The sequence below is a fragment of the Lates calcarifer genome, linkage group LG4, assembly GCF_001640805.2.
Source record: "Lates calcarifer isolate ASB-BC8 linkage group LG4, TLL_Latcal_v3, whole genome shotgun sequence".
NCBI lineage: Eukaryota > Metazoa > Chordata > Actinopteri > Centropomidae > Lates > Lates calcarifer.
Genome location: NC_066836.1, coordinates 14574009 through 14597590, shown reverse-complemented (window position 1 = coordinate 14597590; position 23582 = coordinate 14574009). Strand labels below are relative to the sequence as shown.

The 23582-nt window shown below is 45.4% G+C and overlaps 2 protein-coding genes across 8 annotated transcripts in view; both read left to right on the top strand.

The window, feature by feature from the left end:
- LOC108883565 (myomegalin) overlaps nt 1-23582 on the top strand; it is a 43521-nt gene that overhangs the window by 16315 nt on the left and 3624 nt on the right. Inside the window, exons 10-48 of one of the 7 annotated variants that reach the window (XM_051070069.1) lie at nt 6450-6587; nt 6691-6810; nt 6925-7017; nt 7123-7347; nt 7453-7611; nt 7712-7813; nt 8413-8550; nt 8675-8854; nt 9094-9288; nt 9393-9575; nt 9661-9777; nt 9877-9957; nt 10056-10162; nt 10279-10418; nt 13111-13232; nt 13404-13579; nt 13751-14099; nt 14874-15078; nt 15179-15295; nt 15390-15658; nt 15765-15979; nt 16182-16299; nt 16439-16556; nt 16661-16715; nt 18339-18586; nt 18668-18772; nt 18883-19044; nt 19225-19482; nt 19586-19717; nt 19809-19925; nt 20006-20195; nt 20288-20409; nt 20646-20882; nt 20995-21096; nt 21282-21502; nt 21590-21733; nt 21840-21978; nt 22317-22363; nt 22622-22676. In XM_051070069.1, the coding sequence (XP_050926026.1) occupies nt 6450-6587; nt 6691-6810; nt 6925-7017; nt 7123-7347; nt 7453-7611; nt 7712-7813; nt 8413-8550; nt 8675-8854; nt 9094-9288; nt 9393-9575; nt 9661-9777; nt 9877-9957; nt 10056-10162; nt 10279-10418; nt 13111-13232; nt 13404-13579; nt 13751-14099; nt 14874-15078; nt 15179-15295; nt 15390-15658; nt 15765-15979; nt 16182-16299; nt 16439-16556; nt 16661-16715; nt 18339-18586; nt 18668-18772; nt 18883-19044; nt 19225-19482; nt 19586-19717; nt 19809-19925; nt 20006-20195; nt 20288-20409; nt 20646-20882; nt 20995-21096; nt 21282-21502; nt 21590-21733; nt 21840-21978; nt 22317-22363; nt 22622-22676 (6001 nt within the window). Of the gene's footprint in view, nt 1-6449; nt 6588-6690; nt 6811-6924; nt 7018-7122; nt 7348-7452; nt 7612-7711; nt 7814-8412; nt 8551-8674; nt 8855-9093; nt 9289-9392; nt 9576-9660; nt 9778-9876; nt 9958-10055; nt 10163-10275; nt 10419-13110; nt 13233-13403; nt 13580-13750; nt 14100-14873; nt 15079-15178; nt 15296-15389; nt 15659-15764; nt 15980-16181; nt 16300-16438; nt 16557-16660; nt 16716-18338; nt 18587-18667; nt 18773-18882; nt 19045-19224; nt 19483-19585; nt 19718-19808; nt 19926-20005; nt 20196-20287; nt 20410-20645; nt 20883-20994; nt 21097-21281; nt 21503-21589; nt 21734-21839; nt 21979-22316; nt 22364-22621; nt 22677-23582 lie in introns of all 7 variants that reach the window. The other 6 variants (XM_051070068.1, XM_018676877.2, XM_051070072.1 and 3 more) reach the window with 6 other exon arrangements.
- LOC127142371 (uncharacterized) lies at nt 678-5255 on the top strand. Its single transcript, XM_051070074.1, has one exon. It carries the CDS (start codon nt 3607-3609, stop codon nt 4939-4941), a length of 1335 nt encoding a protein of 444 aa, XP_050926031.1. The 5' UTR covers nt 678-3606; the 3' UTR covers nt 4942-5255.

Sequence of the window (23582 nt, the reverse complement as noted above, 5' to 3'; positions counted from 1 at the left end):
GGTAAGTGGTGTATGTGTTTGTGCAAGACTGTGTGTGTGAGACACAGTGTAGAACTAAATGATTATATTATACATATATACCAGTGGTTCCATTTGATCAAATTTAAAAAGAAAATAGATTTTTGTATTTGATAATTTAGGAAACAGTGTTGGTGGCAAATTACGGCAAAAATGTAATATTTAATTTGATAAATTTAAATGACTCCTGTGCCTTTTACTGCAATTAAATTATTTCACATGTGGACACTATTTATGCTTTTCAGCACTGAGAATATTTTGATATGTTCTACACACAGCTGCGTTTGTATCTCCTCACAGAGTTCGAGAGAGATCATGTGAGGATCAGTGAAACTGGGGACTTGTTTATTTGCGTGTGTGTGTGTGTGTGTGTGTGTGTGTGTGTGTGTGTGTGTGTGTGTGTGTGTGTGTGTGTGTACGTGTACACATTCCCATGAGGTGCTGTCTTTCATATGTGCATGTGTGCACACAGGCATCTTGCTGGTTAGCAGTTTAGCGGCTCTGGTTTCAGCTGGGTTGTCGATAGGTCAGGTTGACCTCTGAGTGATCTGTGACCCTGACACCGATATCAAGTTGTGTTGCTTCAGACGGACGCCCGCCACAAGAGCTCTTAATTAGTTCCCCAGACACCACAGTCATTCAGATCAAATCTATGTCTGGAGAGAAAGGAGTAGGCGGGAAGAAGTATCATCTGAAACCTCTTAACACAGTTATTTCCAGGGTTTCCTTTTTCCATTTGTAGTAATTGGTACTTTGTAAACAACTAAACTGTTCATATGTTTTGAAATTTGCTTGTATTTATGAACATTAAATTTCACAAAACATAAACTAGTTAGTCTTTGTTATACAAATATAACATGGACATATCATACTGTATATCTAGACTTAGTAATCAGCTGCATCCTTCTCATGTGTGTTGTTGCTATCTGCAGACTTCTGAAAGCATCTGATTTAGAGAAAATGACTCAGGCCTAGTAATTAACCTCAGAGAAACTTAAGGTCCCACAACTCTGACTCACACATTAATGTGGACGTACAGGAGCATACTCTGTCCTGAGGCAAAGGAACTGCTTGGTCAACAGGGGATTTTTTTCTGTTTGCAAGTCACAGCATGGCAGCATGACCATCTGTTTGTGCTCCCTGGGGGAAAAACAAAAACTGTGGTCACTGCAGAAACAAACTTGCGCAGTCAAATGCATGAGAAAGGCCTGGCTGTTCGACCGTCACAGTCGACCCATTGTTGAAATATCAGCACCACTAATAATGATCCTGAAGCAAAAACATGTTTTGACACTTGGTGCTGGTATTTGGAAAATTAGACTGGCCTGTTGTAGATGCTATTTAAAGACCTAAACTAACACAGTATGATTAAACCTGATATTATTATTTAGGCTACTGAATAGAGGACAGACAGCAAGTGTAACAGCAATTATGAAGCTATAACTTAAACTTTTCATTAATATATTTGTTTTATACAGTATATGATAACTGACTATTGATTATCAAAATGATAATCTGTCAAACACTGACTCTGTGGTGTTTCTAGTGTGATGATAATCTCTATTGAGAGTTTATCCTCATATGTAGCTTCAGGCCATCTTTACATCACCGCGCAGCAGCCAGTGTCTTGTTTACTGGTTTTAAAGCTCGCTGATCATTATGTGTGTAGTGAAGAAAGTGAATGACTTAAGGCCATATGGGTGACCCTGATTAGAATAGAATAGAACAGAACAATTATTATATGAAGTATATGTAAGTTGTATCATATATGTTGTGTAGTTATTGCGGAAATAAAAATTAGGCCATGTTTTATCATGGTGGGCGTTAATAAAAGAAGGGTTTTGGTTTGAATTAGGGCTGCAACTAAAGATTATTTTTACTGTTGATTAATATGTTGATTTGATATTTGATTTTTTTAAAATTAAGATTAATCAAAAAATATTAATTGATTAATTGTTTACACTGAAGTGTTTTAAAAAAAAGTGGTAAAAAATATTTTGCCAAAGAAAAAAGTGACTTCTTCAAATTCTTTTTTTCTGTCAGAAGAACAATCCAGAATCCAATGATATATTCACTTTATAAAACAGAGAGGCAGAAAATCTAAATTACTTAAAGGATTAATTGGCTATCAACATAGTTGGCAATTAATTTTGTCACTCGACCACAGACTGTACTCACCCAACTAATCGACTAATAGTTTCACCCTTTTTATAATCATCATTTCATGTACACTACTGTATAAACAATAGAAAATGGGTCTAGTCAACCCTTAGGCAGCGTGTGTGTGTGTGACCTCCATCTGATTTGCTTTATCACAGAATAGAATAGGAGTAGAAAAAAACTATTACACATAGACTTTAATTGTAAACCGTGTGTATCAGCAGTACTGAATTGTCATGCCAATAAAAATAATAAAATAAAAACAGAATGGAATAGAATAGAGTCAGTGTGGCTATTTAATTTTACAGAGCGTCACTAATGTTGCCGTGCTACTGAGCATTTCACCTGTGCAGTCAGGCGAGCACAGCTTAGTAAACCGGACAGGATGAAGTGACAGACTCCCAGGGGATCCTCACTTTGTCTCTTTAAAACAATAAACCTTAAACAAGGAAGATATCCGCTGGATTTACATTTAACTGAGTATTTAAAAACGGAATTCGCGGCTATGAGTCGGAATCATAGTGGATGTTACACCGAGAGCATCCCCGTGTGACTGCACCGGGCATCTCCACCCCCGTTTTCTCCCGAATGGTGCGCTCCGCCGCTGCAGGTCTGCTTCAGGCAGCCACATCGTGATCTGCCCGGTGGATCTTCGACCGCACGGACGGAGGACGGAGCCCGGTGTGCGTGTCTCCTTCTTCCGCTGTCGGTAACGGCTCTGAAATGAATGAGGAGCCCGTTCTTCGGACACGTACACCGGGGGAAAGACTCAGAGGACTGTCCCGGGACGCCTGTTACCGCGCCGCGTCCGTGGAAAGGGCACCGGATTATTACGGATCCCTGGTCGTAATGGACCTGACGGCGCGCGGTGCGGCTCCTGTGTCCGTGACAACCGAGTGATGATGGTGCAGAGGAGCGTGCGGTGCTGTCGGAGAGACACTAAACGTATACGGATAAATACTGCATCTGATTGACGAGACATTGACATCCGTGGAGGTGTGCGCCATATTCCCGATGCACCTGCACCTCCGGCAAATGAACTAGAGATCCTGAGCTGCTGGGAATCTTTTAATGAGACTCACAGTATCTGTTAATCTGCCTTTACCTCATTGTTTTCTGCGCTATAAAGAACCACACGTGCAACCTTTCTCTACAAGCCTGGGCCACCGCTTCTTCTTTTCTACCTCATCTCATTTGTCTTTAAGCCATTGAATTTAATGCCATTGAAATGACTGGTGTCATGAGGAGCTTTACACTACATCTAATGCAGAGGGTTTTTATTGTGACGTGTGTTTACTCTGATGCAGCTTGAACATTGTGCTCTTTTTTGTTTACACTGGATCAAATTCATTACAAGGATCCTGGTGTCCTCATGTTAGAGCAAATAAGACATTATCTGCCACTCCTACGTAATTAGGAACCTGTGGAATGCTTGATCTCAAGATGAAGGAGTCTTGTCGCATCTGTGGCCGGGAGCTCTGCGGTAACCAAAGGCGATGGATCTTTCACCCCACCGCCAAACTCAACCTGCAGGTGCTGCTGTCTCACGCCCTGGGGCGAGAGCTGACCCGGGACGGCAGAGGAGAGTTCGCCTGCTCCAAGTGCACCTTCATGTTGGACCGCATGTACCGCTTCGACACGGTCATTGCCCGCGTGGAGGCCCTGTCCATCGAAAGGCTGCAGCGACTCCTGCAGGAGAAACACCGGCTGAGGCAGTGCATCAGTGGGCTCTACCGGAAGACAAATTCGGAGGAGGGTGCGGTAACGGTCAGCGGAGGGCAAGGAGACGGCATGGTGGACATTTCAGGCCTCACTCACGCAAAGTACTGCGCCCTGCTCCAGGATGACCTGGTCTACTCTTTGTATGAGTCCTGGGCTGACGACAGCCTGGACTGTCAACATCACCACCACCCTCAGTGTCCTGCAGGTCCAGGGTCAGAGGTCACAGTTGCGGGCTCACAGCGCTGCGTGCACAGCACTCCCAGGAGGTGTCGAGGATGTTCCCACTGGCGGGTGGCGGACTCTGACTACGAAGCTGTTTGTAAGGTGCCCAGGAAGTTGGCACGGAGTATTTCCTGTGGGCCGTCAACCAGATACTCAGCCAGTGTTATCGGAGGCAGCGTGGCTGGAGGAGCAGTGGGTGTTGGAGAAGGAGACAGGAAAACTGTTGAAGATTCAGAAGAACCCCCTTCCTCTCTAACTCTGGTCCCTGGTTCTCAAGACCCCTCAAGAACATCAGACAGTGATCGCACCCTTGCTGGACGAGCCAGTTCCAGCCCTTCTGTAGCGTCCCTAGAGATAGCTGAGGAGTACATTCAGCCTGAGGCCATAACAGATGGTCCGCTGAGCTCCCCCAGGGAACCCATAGATGACAGAATATCTGACTCCCTCTCCGAGGAGCACATGGGAGCCCCACATGGTCAGGCCTCACCTAGGCTCGGCCTCTCTCTGGCCCTCTGTTTGCTGCAGAGCTATGCCTTCTACCGGCCAGTCCGTAGCTCCAAGGGGAGCAAGCTGCCAGTGTTGCTCCGGCAGAGCTCCAGCAATGGAGGCGCAAGGCTGGGCTTCCCTGATCCTGTCCTGGGAATGTCGTACGGAACCCCAGATGGAGAAAGAGACAGCCACATGCCAACACCTGAGCTGGAGACCCCCCTGATCAGGCTGAATGTCGGGGTGGATCAGGATCTGAACTTGACTGACATGGAGGATCTGTTAGAAGATTTGTACAAAGAGTATCCTCCCCCACCCCCCCACCAGGTATAAAACCTCGATAAGGATGGTGATGGTGCAGAATATAATTATCTTACCACTGTAGGATGAGTGAATTTTGCCCGTGTGTACTGCAAATCTGCAGTACCAGCAGGACTCTGAATGAACCGTCTCTACAGGCTTTGATGTTTGACATACAAACAGTGCAGTCTGCCCACAAAACGATTATTCTCACCACTTTTTTTTTTTAGCTTAATTAGCCACATAATCCAGCTGTCAGTCACTTAAATCCTGCCCACAGCCTCACCCACAAGCTTTTACTCAGGAGGATATGAACTACAGTGGTGTGTGTGTGTGTATTCTGCTTAGTTGTCTATGAGTGGGAATACATTACATGAGCAGTCAGGTGTGGGTAAGCAGTGACACACGACATGGCCTAATTACCTAATGTGTGTGTGTGTGTGTGTGCACACGTACAAAGAGGTCATTGGTCATGTCATTAAAGTAGAAAATAAGAGTACAGAGTGAGAACACAGGCATGTCTCACAATTCAGCAAGTGTAGAATATCTTAAAATTTAGACCAGCATTTGATATGTAATTGAAGCTGAGGATCCACAGTAACTTCCACTGCAGCTGCTAAATTCTCTGAAGCATGAACACAGCCTGCAGACAGTTGAGCCTCCCAGTTTTTCCAGTTAATAACTACGTTGCAACGCAGGATTTTCTGCATCAGTACGTCATGGAAAAAAAACAGCTTCCTTAAGTTAATACTTATCTGCAGTAGTTTTTGGAGGGTGTGCTTTTGTCTCTGAATGCGATGTTCTTCCTCAACAAGAGTGTGTGATCTCGGTGCCAGGGATGCTGACTGAAGTAGGTTAGACGTGGGGAGACATTAAGACAGAGTGACTCCACCACTGGCCTATTTTCACTCAGAGCCCTTGAGGCAAAGTGATCCACGCAATGTCAGACCACCCTGTCATCTCAATACTGGTTGGCTACTACAGTAACACCATTTAAATGACAAGTTAACTTTCTAATTTCCGTCAGGGGAAAAAAAAATATAAAAATCTAAATATAGTTAATTTAATCCCAGCCACATTAAACCACACACTGATTTCTGTGCGTGTATGTTTAAGTCAGTGTTTCACAATGATATCCTTCCTTTAGTTGTTGAAAGTTGGAATAATTTATACACTGGTTACATAAAGATTATAGTAGCGCAGAGCAATTTGGGCACACTCTCTTGTGCTAACTCGTGCATGCAGATGCTCACACACCACTCCTGGGGCTCTCTCCTCGTCATTGCTTTTTACAAAGTTACACACATGAATGAGCAGAGTTTCGAACCGCATACAGTGTTACACAGTTCACTCTGAGAGTTATGCTGTCTTCAGCCTCTGTATTTTTTATGAATTCTGAGACAAAATATGTTCTTCAGAAATAATTCAACTGCTGGATTTGGTCAGACTAAACCAGTAAATATACTGCATTATGTATTCACTGGCAAGTTGTTTATACGTCTGTGAACTCTCACCTTTTAAACTTATTGTCTTCATTACAGAGTCTTGTTGAGGAGCAGCAAAGTCAGCTGAACCAGTATGAGTGTGCGGCTGGTCAGTGTGTCAGCGAGCTGCAGAAGGCCCAGCTCCAGGTCCAGTCCCTGCAGGCCAAGATCCACGAGAGTGAGGCCAATAATATGGTATGGCAACATAAAAACACCTCATTATAGTTAGATATGTTTGATAAAAGCAACACCTGAGACCTGATGACAGCCTAACAGCGATCTCCGTCTCCTTCTGTAGAAGCTGCAGGAGAAGCTGAATGAGATGGAGTGTGAGCTGCGGTCACTCCGTCAGGCTGCTCAGAGTCAGGAGAGAACAATTCAGGGCCTCACGGAGTCTATTAGCACCAAAGACAGTGAGGTGTGTGTTTGTTTTTGTTCATTAAGTAGTAAATGAACAAAGGTCAGCCTATGTGAGATGATATCTGTTCCTGTTGAGAATGCGCTCACATGTATAATGCCATTCTGCTTTAAGGCTCAGGAGTTGTACCAGATGATTGAAGGGCAAAACACCACCCTATGTAAGCTGCGAGAAATGGCCCATCGCAACCAGCTCAGTCAGTGCAAGGTGAGACCGGATGCTCACATAGTGGTGCAGAACCTGATCCTGAATACTCATTGCCAGTAGTGGGAAATCTTGTCTGATCTTGGTCTGTGGTCGTTCCTTCTCCAGGCTCCAGAGGGGGTCAGCGAGTCCTTGACGCTCTCTCAGCTGCAGGGCGAGCTGGTCGCGGTGCAGAGCTCCCTGTTCTCCCTTGGTCTGGAGCTGGAGGCCAGCCAGAGGAGTCTCAGACAAAGCCAGAGACAAGGAGAAGACCTGGCGAGGTTCAAGGACAGACTAAACTCTGATCTGCAGGAGGCACTGCAGCACAGGGAGGTCACTGAAAAACACAACCAGGTTAGTGCGATTGTGAATGCGTGAGCGAGTTGAAACCGAACGTTTAGAGGAAGCCTTGAAGTATTGATAATGCGGCGTGCGTAACCTCTCATCTCTGTGCTGCAGGACCTGCGCTGCGCCCTTCAGAAAACTCACTCTGAGCTTCAGGCTAAAGAGGCAGCCCTGAAGGAGAGCGAGGCAGAGAAACACACTGTGGTGCAGGAAAAAGACAGAAGCATCGCACAGCTCGAACGCTCTCTGCAGGACAAGGAGCAACAGTTACAGGTAACACACACGACCCCTTCCCACACATAAGTACCCATATACACAGATAAGCACACATGCACAGATTTCTGATCCTGCCTAAAAATATTTCTATCTGTAGGAGTACTCAGACATGTTGGAATCGACAGGAGGCTCCAAACCGAGAGATGCTCTGCTGGAGAAACTGAGAGAGCGTATTAAAGATAGAGACAGAGCTCTGGAGGTAAATAGTGAAAGGATGCTATTATGCTATACCATATACTGTGTGATTCATGGGACAGTAATGAGAAAAAGGAGAGGTTTTTCCTCAGACAGGAGTCAAGTATGCATTTTGTAGAAACTGGTGGTTGACAATAACATAAAATCCTTCTTAAACCAGTAGATCAGCATAAAGTTTCACCACCAGTTTAGCACAAGATCTCGGTAGGAGTGTACAGGACAGACAGGAGGGAAAACATCTCTTTTGTCCTCTTTAAGTCCTGTCGCAACCATACAGCAATGGGGAAGAAGTGCTTAGTTGTCAGTGTGTGGTGCAGTGTGCTATTTTCTAACAAAATGTACCATGAAAAGAGTCTACATTCCTCCCAAAAATCAGATCATGATGGTGCTTCCTGACAAAGATGCTAATTCCATACCCTCGTTCATTTGATTTGATTAGTTTTGTTAGAAAAAGACCTTTGAATGCTGCATATCGGCTGCTTTTTGCTGTCAACGCTGTACAGAACATGATGAATATCACAGCTGCAGGTGCCCAGAATAGCAGCAGTGTGATTTTTTTTTTTTTTTTTTTCCCCTCCCCCCCTCCCTCCTTGCTGTCTGCAGCACTCCATCGATGACAAGTTCCGCTGTCTGGAGGAGCGTGAGGGCCAGGTGAGGAGGCTGCAGTTGGCTCTCAGGGAGAAAGAACGAGACTTAGAGAGGCTGCGCTGCATCCTGTCCAACAACGAAGAGACCATCACGGTATGCTCATTACACGCAGTGCAGAGATGTCAGACCTGCTGGTTCACACCAGAGGCCGTGGCCCGTACAGTAAATTTGTCTGAGTATTATATTTTGCTTTGTGCGGTTGTTCTGTGATCATCAGAGTCTGGATGGCTTGGTGCGAGGTAAAGAGCTGGAGCTGGAGCAGGCGGCAGAGGCCTACAGGAACCTCCAGTGGCTGAAGCAGCAGTGTGAGGAGAAGGAAAGAAACACTCAGAGAGAGAAAGACAGCATCATTAACCAGCTGCAGGCAGCCCTGCAGAGCCGCAGCCAGGAGACACAGGTAACACACACACACACGCACAGTTTTATGCCTTTATTTTCATGGCTTCTAATTGTTTGCAGTGTAATTTTCAAAGCTTTAGAAGACCAGCCCAGGTAGACAAACCTGCGTTACTTGTTTTCACTTCCACAAACACAACAGGTGTGCTGATGCAGCCTTTTCTCTGTGTATGTTGTTTTGTGTGTATGTGTGTGTGTGTGTGTGTGTGTGTTCGTGTGTGTGTGTGTGTGTGTGTGCAGGATCTGACAGCCGCCCTTGTTGCCAGAGTCCAGGCTAGTCCCACTGAGGTCGTGGAAGAGCTGAAGGCTCGGCTGGCACTCAAAGAGAAACTGTTCCAGGAGCTGCTGTCAGACCGCAGCCGCCAATCTAATGAACACCAAGCACAGGTCCAGGATCTGCTCAACACTCTCAGCTCCAAGGACCAGTATCTGCAGGTTAGCTATGCTGTCGGTATATGCAACTATGAAAGATTGTGCACAATAAAAATAAGTTCAGAAACCTTCAACTTCTCCACTCTCTCTCTCTCCCTCTCTTTCAGGACTACTCCTACAGGCTGTCTCTGGTGATCAGCGAGCGGACCGGCCAGCTGCAGGAGCTCCGCAGGCAGCTGTCGTTAAGAGAGCAGGAGCTGTGCGAGCTGAGGCGGGACAAAGAGAGGGAGATGGGAGGAGAGACGGAGCATCTGCGGAGTCTGCTCAAAGAGAAGGAAGCCTTTATCAAGGTACCTGTTCATGTTTTCTTCCTCGGCTTTCTCCCTCGCTCTGTTTCCTGTATACCTGATCTTCACGGCGTGTTTAATTCATTAGGAGCTGATGCAGGGCCAGGAGGAGGCGAGCCAACTGTCTTCTAAAGAGAGTGAGGCAGAGATGAAGGCCCTCCAGGAGGAGCTGCAGCTGGTACTGAAGAAGGAGAGGGAGGCTCAGGTATCTGTGTGGACCCTCAGATGATGCATAAGGACAATCCTCATGTTTTTTTGTTTATTTTTATCTTACAAGTCATATCTGTGTGTTCTCTCCCTGCAGGAGGAGCTCTCTGCACTGCGCTTATCTTTGGCTCACCAGCAGGTCGAAGGAGGTGCCACAGAAGACAGCCCAGATCACCAAGTAGGATTTTGCTTCATTCTTAGTAAATATTACAATATTAAAGGCTTAAGAATTTTGCATTTAATGTATGTTTCCTTCCTCCTGCCAATCTGGTCTAGTGTGTGCTGGAGCAGCTTGTGTCAGAGTACAACAAGCTGAATGACGCCCTGAGGGCAGAGAAGAGATTGTACCAAAGTCTCACACACATTCACACCAAGACCGACAGGTAGGGAATCTGCACCCAAGTCTTATGACAGCCCAGTTTCCTGTGATTGCAGGAAATTGCTTTTACCTTAAAGACACCTTTTTTTTTTTGTTCTCCCCTTCTCCACCTTGCAGCAGCTCAGAGAAGATCCGGACCCTCCACACTGAGTTAGACTCGGTTCAGGCGCTCCGCGGGCAGCTGGAGGATGTCTTGGCCAGGACCCGTAACATGGCCTTGGTGCTGGAAAGGGCAGCTAAAAGGCAGCCTGACTTTGGAGGTGGGGATGGGCAGGGTGCAGCCTCCGGAGCTGCGGGGGGGGCACTGTCACTAACGCTCAGTGATTCTCTGTCTGATCACAGCACTACTGAGTGACACTGGCACTCCCTATGTGAGGTGAAGCTGTCTGCAGCCAGTGACGGTCAGTTTTATTTAAAAAAAAAAAAAAAAAAAAAAAAGGTCCTAAAGTGAATATGATAAGGCACACAAGTATGAATGAAAATCAAAATCTGACCCTCAGTCTGCAGAGAGCTTGGTCCAGATAGCACAAGCACTACTCACAGTAGCAGCTGCCTGTTCAGATTAACCTTAACGGTATGAAGTGGCAAACGTGCAACTCAAGAGTCTTATTTATTAATATATTTTGTGGTGTGTGGTGTGAATATGTTTTTATATTGTTTTACGAAAACTGCCTGCGTATTGCTTTGCAGTGCGACTGTTCTGTATTGCCATTTCTGTGTACTGTCTCTCACCGGTGTCACTCTTCCAGCCTTACCGTCACAGTGAAGTTAACGTTTTGTGGAGAAACTCAAACTCATGCCTTACAGTGAAACGTCTCACCATCCATCATTTGTTTTATATCATCTGTTCGTGAACAGGATGCGCACACTTAACGAGGCCCAAGATACAAAAAAAAAAAAAAAAAGATGGCCGAGTAGTTTCCCTTCAGTCCATCTTAACCTTGGATTACTCTCATGCTCAGTCTTATAATGTTAAACCTGCTCTGCTGTAGTTACAGTTTAGTCTGACAGATATGCATGAAACACTCAGACACATTAAATACAAGGCGTCACATGCCTGCTGATAACTTTAAAGTAACGTTGTGGTAGGTTAAGATAATATGTACTGTTTTTAGTTCATCTGCTTGTTGACCTGCTGTTAAGCTTTGTACCAAGATAGCAGGATAATATAATCTGCTCTGTGCTCTCTATAAATCACATGAAATGTGAATGCCAGGAATAAGACTTGCTCATTAAATATTTATATTATATTAGAGTAGAGTACATCTTCTTGGGATTTGTGCCCTGAGCTCTCATCTATAGCCTCAAAGATGGAATCCTTGTCAACACTTTTTTTTTTTTTTTGTATATTAAATGCAACAAAAATAAACATGTGCTGGCTTTTTTGTCAAAGATTGTGTTTAATTGGGAATTTGTTTTAAGAATATCCCAAACCTGAAATCCCCCTCTTCAGTCCTTGATATACCTTCCTTCTTCCCCCAGAGATCCACCCACAGTGTGTTTTATCTACCTGAGCTTTTCCTCAAAGTAGAAATACTGTTTCCGTGTCATCCTCAGTCTCCTAGTTTGTCCTAATATGTGTAACTGTAAAAAACATGTTATAAATGACTTGAAATATTGTCACACATTTGTTTTGTCAGAGAGGATTTCTGCAGATAAATCCTTTTTAATGTTTATTTGTAAACATTACACTGAACTATAATGTGTATTAACAGACATCTCCAGACCAAATAAGTGTTTTTTGTTCATGTCCTTGCTCTCTCATGCATGAGATTGTGGCATGGTTTTCATGTTTGCATGGCTGTTCTGCTGTAATGCCCAGTTCAGACGTTCACTAATCAACACTAAAATGCAAGAATTCACCAAATAAGGGGAGCTCATTTGAGCCCATTCACTCAATTATTTCCTGATATTAAAAAAAACAAACAAGCATGAAATCCATTTTAGCAAAAATGACAGATACACACCCATCAACAGACAGTGTTAAGAAGTGCCTCTTTCTATATGTCCCCAGTGTGAGAGTGGTGACAATATGCGGTGTCACGGTGTGTAAACAGGGCCCCACATTCAGACCGTTCAGCTTACAGAGCACATTGTTCAATCGATAATAACCCAGCAGTGTCGCTCCATGAATTCCCTGCCCTCTCTCTCTCTCGCAGCACAAAGAGATTTCATATATTTAGCTTTCATCCCTGTTTGCGGGTGGAGGCATTTTTAGTTGTGAAGTATCTTTGAACTTTCCCTTGTTATAAAATAATCCTATAATAAGTCCCAACACTGCGCTAGGTACACACCCATACACCTATGATTCATATCTAGCATGGCACAGTGTGTATGTGAAGTATGTTATGTATATATGTGTGTGTGTGTGTGTGTGTGACTGTTGTGTATCATTAGGGCCTATTACGTAAAACAATTTTCCTTTGAAATTCCTGCCAGTCACTTTCCACCGAGCCTCTGCTTCCTGGCAGCAAACCAACTGTCCATTTATGTGTTCCTCACTCACCCTGTGCGTGAGTGTGTGAACATGTATACAGTGCTTTAATAACACAAAACAAAAGAATATGCTGCACACAAATTACACTTTGCAGTACAGTCACCACCAACCTCTCATATGTGTGAATATTAATGATCCAAAATCCACTGCATTTCTCTAAAAAATTAAAATTTTTCTCATGAACACACACATACACACTCTTCTACTGGGCTGCGCCGCCTTGAGTGTGTTTTTGGCTGGCTGGCAGTGTATGACATAACATTTCCCCTTTAGTCCCATGACTTCCAAAGTGGTGATTCAGTGTAGAGACAGAACTGTGGAAAGAATGGGATAGAGAGTGAAGGGAGGGAGAGACGTAGAAGTTAAAAGAACAAGAAGAGAAACTGGATTAATACTGACACAAAAGAGCAGAAAGTTAAGTGGATACTGTCCTTATATGGTTGTTGTGTTTCCAGAGCTCAGCACGGAGGAAGAGGAGGAGGAGGGAGACGATGAAGATGGCAGCAGTGACGAGTTCACGGACAGCATAGAGGAGGATGATGATAAGGTGACAGCCAGAAGTTTGTCCTTCATTCAGGTAAAATGCTTCTATTTACATTTCACAGTTAAATACCTATAAATCCAGGCAGTTTGTTAGCACAAATTTATTGATTTCTTACTGATTAAAACTTTGGAGAATGTACAGCACTTTACTAAATCTCATGACTTAAATAGAAGTTTAACTTGATACATTCTCGGACTTTTTTAGACGTCTGTGAAGCTTTGTGAATCCGAGGGTGTGACTGGAGGGCTTGCGAGGGGGGCACTGTCCCAGAGAGCTGATGTAGAGCAGCTTGAGGAAGCAAAGAAGACACTTGAAATCCAGCTTGAGGAAATAAGGTTACAACTGGACAGGGATGGATTCACCTCTGTGGCCCAGATGAGGTGCATATTTGTCTCAAGAGATCATCAGGAAACTTTTTGATTGTTTAAGAGGACTTTACTGACTGTTGTGTTCTTGTCTCTCCCTTCTGAGCTGCTGGGAAGGCTTAAACCTTTCAGCTTCACTATGCTAACATCTATTTGGCTTCATCTTTCTGTCTGTCTTCCCCCCAGGAGTGCACTGCAGAGGCTGCAGGAGGAGAACAAGGCTTTGAGAGAAAGCCAAGGACGAGCTGGAGTCCTGGGACTGAGGACAAACACAGAGAAGAATCACAGGGGTCTGAGCCGGGAGGAGGAAGAAGAGGAGGAAGACGAAGAGGAGGATATTGAGGAGGAGGAGGACGAAGAGGAGGATATTGAGGAGGAGGAGGAGGAGGACGATGAAGAGGAGGAGACATCTCCCATGCTGGTGGGGAAGCGGGGTCCTCTGTGTGGCAGTCTGAGTGAGGAGCCGGGGAAGAGGCACTGCACCAGGCCAAGCTCTCTGGACCTGGGCACGCTGACGTCCCATCGTCCTGAGACGGTAACACATTACACATTCAAATAGAATAAAATAATGTAGATGTGTGAGTGACTTAATAATATCTTCAAATAACGCCACGGGGGGTGGAGAATATAACAACACCTCACAACCTGCAAACGATTTAAAGAGAATAAAATTATACATTTAATACATGGTTGTGGAAAAAGTGCTTGAATAATTAATCTTATTCCAGACAAAACTGTAAACTTAATGTCAATAAAGTATCTCAAGGAAAAGTTCATCTTGATGTATTGTTAGAGTTGAATAATTGAAGTGTAATGAAGTATTTCTATATCACTGATTCTCCAGGTTGCAGTGAAGAACCTCTATATTGAGTGATTTAACAATGAATCATGTTTCTAAGCTCATTGTACAGTAAATTTAGAAGAACTGCAGCTGGCAGATTAATGCAGTGAAGGTGCTTTGTTACAGTCCTCCTCTGTGAATAAAACAATGTCTGTGCTGACTCCAGAGCAGATTTCAGGGAGCTGAGCTGGAGCAGCTTTGCCTCCAGGCCTTGCCCTCCTTTTCTCCCTCTCTTCTCATCTCTATTTACAGTCTCTGTTTTAGTCTCGTGGTTGTTTATCTAAGTAATGGAGTTCTCGCTGCTGCATCTTCCCATGCTATAATATCCTAACAGTGTGTGTCCGTGCTATATGTGACAATAAGCTTGTCGATTAAAATGTAAGCTCCCGTTAGTCAAGAGTGATGAAAGTGACAACCTAACTGCGGTATCCTCGATTTGTGCTACATCACGTCGCTTTGCTGTTGCAGGAGGCGGAGCCTGTTGGTAACAGCGGTGAGGTGGGAGTGCTCTGGCAGGATATAGAGGGGGGTCTCCGGGAGCAGGCGGCCCGCCTCCGCTCAGATCTGGCCCTGAGCCACCAGGAGAACAGAGAGCTGCAGGAGAGGCTGATGGTGTCTGAGGCCACGGTCCACGCTCAGGCGGAACAACTGAAGGACTACAGAGATCTGCTCAGTGAGTCGCTCTTAACAACACGTATGAATGAATGCAGACATGCTGATAAACGCATAAGGACTCTCAAGATTTCAGTTGGTTCTCTTTCACATCTCTGCAGCGGAGACATCGGTCCAGCAGGCCAGTAAACAGGTGCAGGTGGATCTTCAGGATCTGGGTTATGAGACTTGTGGTCGCAGTGAGAACGAAGCTGAGAGAGAAGACACCAGCAGCCCTGGTAACAAACAGATTTCTTTTAAATCATGACAACCAACACTATTTCTCTCCTCTAAAATATCAACAATGTGTCTCTTCATCTCTTCCTCCTGCAGAGTTTGATGACCTGGAGATGTGCACGTCGCTGTCCCATCATCAGGACTATGAGGGTGTGGGCAGCAGCTGGTACGCTGGTAGTAACAGCAGCAGTAACAGGGGAGTATATGAAATGGGGGATGAGTCAGCCTCTCTCCAGCATCTGGTCCAGGACCTGCGCTCCCAGCTGACCCGCTGCCACAAGGTAATCCGCGGGCTTCAGCTGCGTGTCCGCTCCCTGTCTGCCACCAGCGACTACGCTTCCAGTCTGGAACGCACCCCTCGCAAGGTACCGCAGCATTAATCAGCTGCTCTGTATGACTGACTGTAATATTACTGACACTTCATTAAATTTCTTTTCTATTTTTTTTTTTTTTTTAATCCTTACCGTCTAGGTTAACTGGGCCTTTGAGACATCACCTGCTCCCAGTGGCGTGGAGGAGGATGAAGGCTGGATGTCTGACACACAAGGGATTCGCTCAGGGTCCAAACCCAGCAGGGAGCTACAAGAACTGGTGGCACGAGTTGCATCGCTGGAGGCGCAACTGAAGAACTCCAGACTGGAGGGAAAAGGCCAACCAGAAGAGGCGAAATGTGCCACCTGGCCTGGGTGAGTGGACAGAGGCAGAGAGGCAGTGATAAGACAAAGAAGGGAACTACTTCCAGTCCCTCTATAACCTTTATCTAAAATCAGTTAACAGATGCACATGGGAATGGGTAGTCATAAGACTTAAAGCCTGTAGTGTTCTAAAAACACATTAACATTCCTGCTAACACTGAGGTTCCTTGTGTCTCCTCCTCTCCCTTCACAGGAAGTACAACTCTCTGATCCAGGCACAAGCTCGTGAGCTGTCCCACCTGAGGCAGAGGATGAGAGAAGGGCAGGGAGTCTGCCATATCCTCACCCAGCACCTGGGTGATACCACTAAGGTACCGCACACCCTTCCTCATTAATTCAGTTCTTCATTCAGTGATAATTTAAAAAATCTTTTTTCTACATATTGCCAACAGAAAATGGGTCAGGGCACATTTTATGGTCAATACTCTTACATTTCTCAACAACTCTCAGGCCTTCGAGGAGCTGCTGCGAGCCAATGATATCGATTACTACATGGGTCAGAGCTTTAGAGAGCAGCTGGCACAGAGCACTGCCCTGGCACAAAGAGTGGTCACCAAGATCAGTGGACGTAAGAAACATCCTCCCCTTACTCCACACATATAGAAAAACACTTCCTGCTTTACACTTTTACTATTCATGTGTAACTGTCTTTTTTTAAATATTGTTACACAGGCGACCGTGCAGACAGCCATGATGACAAGATGGGCCATGAATTGCTAGCCCTACGGTGAGTTAACTCTATTATGTCCACATGGAGAATGAATGTGTGAAAAATGTCACAGCTTGAGGTGGCGGTAAGGAAAGCTGATATGTGGAGCCAGTCAGTAGACTTTGATGTGTACATACACACACCTTCAATTATATGAAAGAGGTCTAATAGATACTGAGTCCACGTCCACAGCTGAAGCATAATCTACATCATGATTCAGCTGCATTAATGCTCAGATTATGTCAAGTGTTGTTATAGTACTTAGGCTCCTGCATAAACAAATGACTATAAAAAGGCCCAGACAACAGACTGTAGTGTCACCTGCTGTGATAGGTGTGTCTCCCTTGAAGTTGTTAGCTCACTTTATAAAGCACCAGCTCTGTCCCACTGATTACTTTACGTTGTCATGTGACTCGCTGTGGCATGCAACGAGCTGTCCACATGGCTCCTTATGTTGGAGAGGAGACAGAAGGCTGCTGTTAATCCACACGCTGGCCTAAGTATGGATTCTTTACTGTTAAGTTGCTTTAGTTGAGCAGACTCACAGGTGTCCCACCAGCAGGACTTAAGAGGCTCAGTGTGACTGTGTGACACTCTTTTACTGGCAGTACTTGAATGTGCTGAATGTTGGATCTATGAGGAGTTATTTAAGGATTTCTCTCATTTTGACATCTGCTCCTGTATTTCTGGCTCCTCCATTTTTTATTTTGAGTTTTTGTTTTAAATTAATTTTCCACGACGGCAGAGACTGTAGTCAGTAGTTTTCTCTGCATCTTTGGCTGGCTGGTCCAGCTCTGCCTTTAGTGCATTTCTGGACTGGACTCACAGCCAGATGGCTCCTTTGTGGAAATCTATGCTTTCTAAGGACAGCTCCATATACAGAGACTCTCTGTGGTCTTTTTCTGTGGGTCGAAGCCGAGCAAGAGAGACAGCCTTTTTTAGGATGCTGTTGGACAGAGACAGGGAGGTCATGCTACGGCAGCTGAAACAGTAAGACAGTCACATGTAGTTATTTTACATGGGCTTATTTACATTAAGAGCGCCATTGGGAAAAAAAAACAATTTTTTTTGTAAATGGTTACAGATTGGTCCATAGACAGCAGAGGATTTTCTCCAAATTATCAATCATGAAATGGTTTGAAGCCTGAGATTTATACATTTATACTATACTTATTCTGTTTTACACTGATCGGATATAGAATATTGGATTGGATTGAACCAAAAATATAGTTGTTGTTTTGTCTATAAAATGTCAGAAAAACACTGCCCTGTGTAGTTTCACATAGCCCCAGGTGACGCCTCTAAATGTTTTGTTTTGTCTGACCAGCTGTCCAAAAATCCAAAGCTATGCAGTTTATTATCGTGTATGGCAAAGAAAAGCATAAAACTCTTTCACTTTAAGAAGTTGAGACCAGCAACAGCTGACTAAAACAGTTATTTGTCAAAATTATCAAAGTTTTACTCTTCATGGATGATCAAATTATAGAGCTACTATTGTTGTTATTAATAAACGTCCATTTGTCATGTGAAAGTGTAAAAAAAAAAGTCTGTCAAACAGTTATTAGTAGTCAATTATTTAACTTGCTTGATTTCTATCAGCTCAGAATGTTATAGCTGATTTTCCTCCTTGTGCACGTACAGGCTGAGTAAGGAGCTGCAGCAGAAAGATAAAATCATTGAGTCGCTCCACACCAAGCTGCAGCAGCGTCCTGAGACCCCCTCCAGCTGCCACGCCCTTTCTGAGACCACCGACCAATCAGACAGGACCTCCTTGGTGTCTGACGAGTACAGAACCAACGAAGACTTGGAGCTGTGCTCTGATTTAGACGCCAGAGAGTATCAGGAGGAGCACCGGCTGCAGCAGCCAGGACACGGATCAGAGCCAGACGGTATTGTTGACGCTTAATCTTTCTCTTTCTCTCTGCAAAAATGGCTCTTCTATCCTTTCACCTTCCATTCCCCTCTTCTAGTCCGTCCATCTTTCCCTCCTCCCCATGGCCTCCTCAAGTCCTCCAGCAGCTGTCCCAACATGCTTTGCTCAGCCCCTGTGGCTTTGGCCAGTCAGTCCTCCAGAGGTATGGGACTCACAGATGGCTATGAAATGCAAAGAACCCAGAAATCAGATTTTCTTTTCCTCCTCTTCCTCCATGTCCTGTACCTGTCACTTCCTGTCATTCTCCTCCAGCCCTTTTCAGTGAGCCTGTCTCCTCCTTCCTCTCTGTCCCCTCTGGCCCTGACGTCTGGGGTAAGGAAGTCACTTCTGACCCCCGGCCCAGGGCCCTGTCTGTGATCGCTGTTCGCCCAGAGCTGGACACGCTCTACAAACAGATGAATGAGCAGAACAGGGGTGAGGGGCCAGGGAGAGTGTGTCATGTGTGAAGTAATTTCTACTGTAAATTAAAGACTTAACTTTCGTAATCTGCGACGTGTGTAACTGTCTCACAGTCTTCTCTTGTGCTTTGAGTGTTTTCACGTTGTGTTTCCTTCACATCCTCACTCTTCTGTGTGTTTGTGTTTGTGGTTACAGGCTTTGCAGTTCCCCATGACAAGGCTCTGTTCGCTCTCTCACCCGGTGCCCACAACCAGCACGACCTCTCCAGTTACAGCCAGCTATCCCATCATGCCTTTCAACAGTACCAGCTGGGTGGCATCCCTGAAAGCCACTCTCTGAAGTCTGACTCAGGTCTAGTGACAGGAGGGACTTTGTGGGACATGGAGAACATGGTTCACCCGGCTGGAAGCTATTCTGGATCATCTGGACACCAGCCAGGAGGCAGCCATGCAGGTGTGAATGAGCTTTATTTGCTCTGTGTTAACATCATAGGTCAGTGACATCTCTAGCTGATAACTGGAAATGGCTGTTCCTAATTTCATCTGTTTGTCTCCAGGAGTAAATTTGATAGAGGAGCACCTGAGGGAGGTGAGATGTCTCCGTCAGCGTCTGGAGGAGTCCATTAGGACTAATGAGAGGCTCAGACAGCAACTGGAGGAGAGACTGGCCAACACTGGGCGTGATGGAGGTACTGCAGCCCTCCTACATGTGAGAAACACCAAACATGATCATTTCTTTCGCTCTACGAAATGACATCAAATACCTTATTTATTGTCCAGGAGCACCAACAAACATCTACATACAGGGACTGGACACAGTCACTCAACTGTCCAATGAGATCAGAGTCCTGAAGGAAGAAAACTTGGCTCTACAGTCACGCCTACAGGCCAGCACAGGTGCCATATCCGAAAAAGTCAACTAAAGTTTTCCTTTAGTTTTGTATGATGACTCATTTGGACTCTCCCTCTTCCCTCAGACACATGTGAGGAGCTGGTGCAGCTGCGGGAGGCCGTGTTCACAGCGCGGGCCCGTCTGAAGCAGGCAGAGCTGGAGGCCGAGCAGTGGAAGGAGGAGCTGAGGCGACTTCAGACTCACAGTCAGGAGCAGGGACAGCAGATACACACACTAAGGCAGGAGCGACAGGCCAGTCAGGAGAGAACCAACAGGTCGGTGTGTTCGTGAGTGTTATAGAGGGTGTGCCTGTCTGTGTTTACATATCTGTCATTTGACCACACTGTGTTTGTGTGTGCGTCCTCAGGCTCCAGCATGAGGTGTCTCTTCTGCAGCAGCAGCTATGTGAGAGCAGGGAGCTCATCCACTCCCTGCAGAGTGAACTACACGTTTACGATCGAGTGTGTTCCAGCACGAAGGCCAACAAAGGTTGGACACCAGCTCTGCTTAATATACTTCCTTGTTTAACTCAAAGTTACTATGTTAGGGATTTCCTATAGAATACTTTGGCGCCATCTGGTGGTAGTGCCAAGAATGACATCATGGTAGATCAATGCATGCTGACACGAATGGGCTCAGAGCAAAGCAAACATACAGTAGACTGTTTAAATGTTTACTCAGAATTATTCCCCAGTCTCTCCAGCAATTGTGTATTTTGTCTTCAGGCTACCTGTGTGAGCTCCCAGGTCTACCAGTGGAGCTGGGGGAGCTGCTTGGCGAGGTGAGGAGCCTGCGTGCCCAGCTGCAAACCAGCGTCCAGGAGAACAGCGCCCTCAAACAGCTGGAGCTGCACAAGCAGCTGGAGCAGAAGCTGGGTGTCGGCTCTCCTCGCACTCCATCCCTCTCTGCCCTCACTGCCAGCCCTCAAAGAGAGAACTTCTACAGGCGACAGCTGCTGCACGGTGAGACAGAAGCTTCTAGATATGACTCTTAACATAGTATAACAGGCTTGGTGTGCTGTGGTGTGGTTTGCATTGTGTCCAAGCTTGGTTTGTGTGTCTATGTGCTCCACAGACCCAGCTCCGTCTCCACCAGTCAGGGACATTGGTCTGTTTAACTGTGGATCTCCTGGTCCTCCCTACTCAGACCTGGACGACAGCCATAGCACTGCCAATGGTGTGACTTACACTGTAACTGCATGACTGCAGCTTAATCTGCCTCTAATTTCTTGGCTTATTATAAAAGAGTGTATTGGTTTGGAACACTAATTCTTATCATTCTAATAAGCTTATCACCATTTTGTTTTAATCACCTCTGAACTCTCACAAAACAAAGATACAATAATGTCCTTTTACCTCCAGCAGACCCTCTGGACCCTCACTCTGAGCTGGAGGGGGAGGCCCCCGACGGATCGTTCGCGAACCGTAACGGCCGCCACGCCATCGGTCATGTGGACGATTTCAGCGCTCTGCAGCAGCAGGTCCTGGAGGGCCGGAGCCTCGTCCAGCGCATGGAGACGACCCTGCAGGCCTGCCTCGGCCCACCACTGCTGGAGGGCAACCAGAAACAGAACGGCGAACTGGTGAGAGCCTAAACGCCAAAGTAAAGGTCAACAAATCATCAAGTAATAACTATAGAGCACAAATGTGTAACGGAGTTCTTCATGCAGGTTCTGGACTATGGATGTGTGAAGAGTCTGCTGTCCAACACCCGGACTCTGAGGCAGATTCTGGAGGAGGTGATGTCTCTGCTGAAGATGTTCTGGAGGGCAGCTCTGCCCAGCACTGATCCCTCCGTCCAAAACCTGAAGAAGGTGTGGAAACATATTAGATATGTTATGACTGGTCTGATCTGAAAGGCAGTCAAACATGAAGAAAGTCGAACCATGATAATGAGTGTTATTGTGTGTGTGTGTGTAGGAGCAGTGTATGCAGGAGGAGATCCTGTCCCTGAAACTGCGTATGTCAGAGCAGGAAGAGGTTCTTAAAGGGACGATTCAGAGACTGAGGAGCACCAGCCGCACCAAGGAGAGCATGGAACACTTCATAGTTAACCAGTGTAAGTGTTTCTGTGTGTTAGAGAGCAAGAGACCTAATAAGGTAAAGGAAGTGAGCGATTCTCAGCAGACAACACTGCATGTCTCTTGTTGGAAGTGTGGAGAAATTCCAGGCTTGGTTTTAGACAGAAACAATAAATGGGGGGATTTATCGTCCACACATCTGTATCTGTAATACACAGGCCTCTGTGGATTTTAGTTAAAACACAAGACTGCTTCCAGGATCTCCCAGGTCTAAATATAGAAAACATAAAGTGCTGATTTGTTTTAATCATCTCTGTGCTCTTGTTATGTTTTAAGAGCAATATCACCGCGTCTTTTTAATCTCGTTTTTCTGCAGTGTCAAGGACTCGCGACGTGCTCAAGAAAGCAAGGACAAATTTAGAGGTAAGCTGCTTCATGTGCACCCTCACATATATCCAGAATATCACACATAATGTAGGTTATCTGTGTGGTCACAGTATTATGTGTATCAGTACTGTGTCTTGTGACGTCCCCGGTGTCTGAAACTTCTTCCAGTCTTTGGTATTTATAATGTAAATTCATCACTTTTGGCTTCTCTGTCTCACTTGTTCCTTCGTTCCGCATTTGTCCTCTCCTCTCCTCTCTTCTCCTCTTAACACCTCTTTTTTTTAAAATCCTCAGAAGAATGAGCAGAGACTTTCCTCTCTAAGCTCCTCCTCTTCCTCTCCTTATGCTGGTAATTGTCTGACATCCCGTGGCCTTGCCAATAGGTAGATGTTGCCCCAGATACTCTATTTGAATAACTGGACTCTAGTAGTATTCTAGTAATAGAACTATTATTTCTGGTTAAACTGTAAACGTTAAGGTAAATCTGTGTTGCCTGGGGCAGCTTGTACCTAAGTGTGGGTTTGGTTTTGTCTAATCATGCTGACATCACTGCTTCACCATCCCGTCTGACAGCGAACTCCATCCTGGTTTAACCGTTGACTCTTATTTTTAGCTTTTTCTGCTTTAATAGAGTGTTTATGAGTGAGAAATAAAACATAACAATGATAAATATAATGGAGCTGATGGCATGCTACTATTCTGGTCCTGAGTAGAAAGCAAGATGACGACACACACACACAGCTCCATTGGTCACTTTGTTTTCTGCCTGGGACACTGCTATGGCCAGTACCTGGTGTGTATGTTGTACATGCTGTGTCATGGCAGAAGCCCAACCTCCCTGTATAACTACTTAGCTATAGTCAACAAGTAAGTGAAGCTGGTTGAATAGGGGTTTTAAGAGGCTTGTTCCTGAAACCACAGCACTGACATCAAATTGCATACTCGTCCGTCTACTAAGCCGCTACTGCACCAAAGTGTTGTTTACTTGTACCCTGTACGTGTCCCCTGTCTTAAGGTTGAGTCTATTTACAGCTTCAGCCCCCCCCCCCACACACACACAGTGAGAGCCAATGTAATCGCACGCATAGTTTCCATTCAGTGTGTATGCCGTCACAGTAACACCCAAGGATGTACACACGAACATGTGTGTGACCGCTGGTGTCATAAACACACGCAGCACACGGAAAGTATGTGTATGTGTGTTTATGTGTGTGTGTGGTGTGTGTGAGGTACAGATTTAGAGATTTGAGTAACA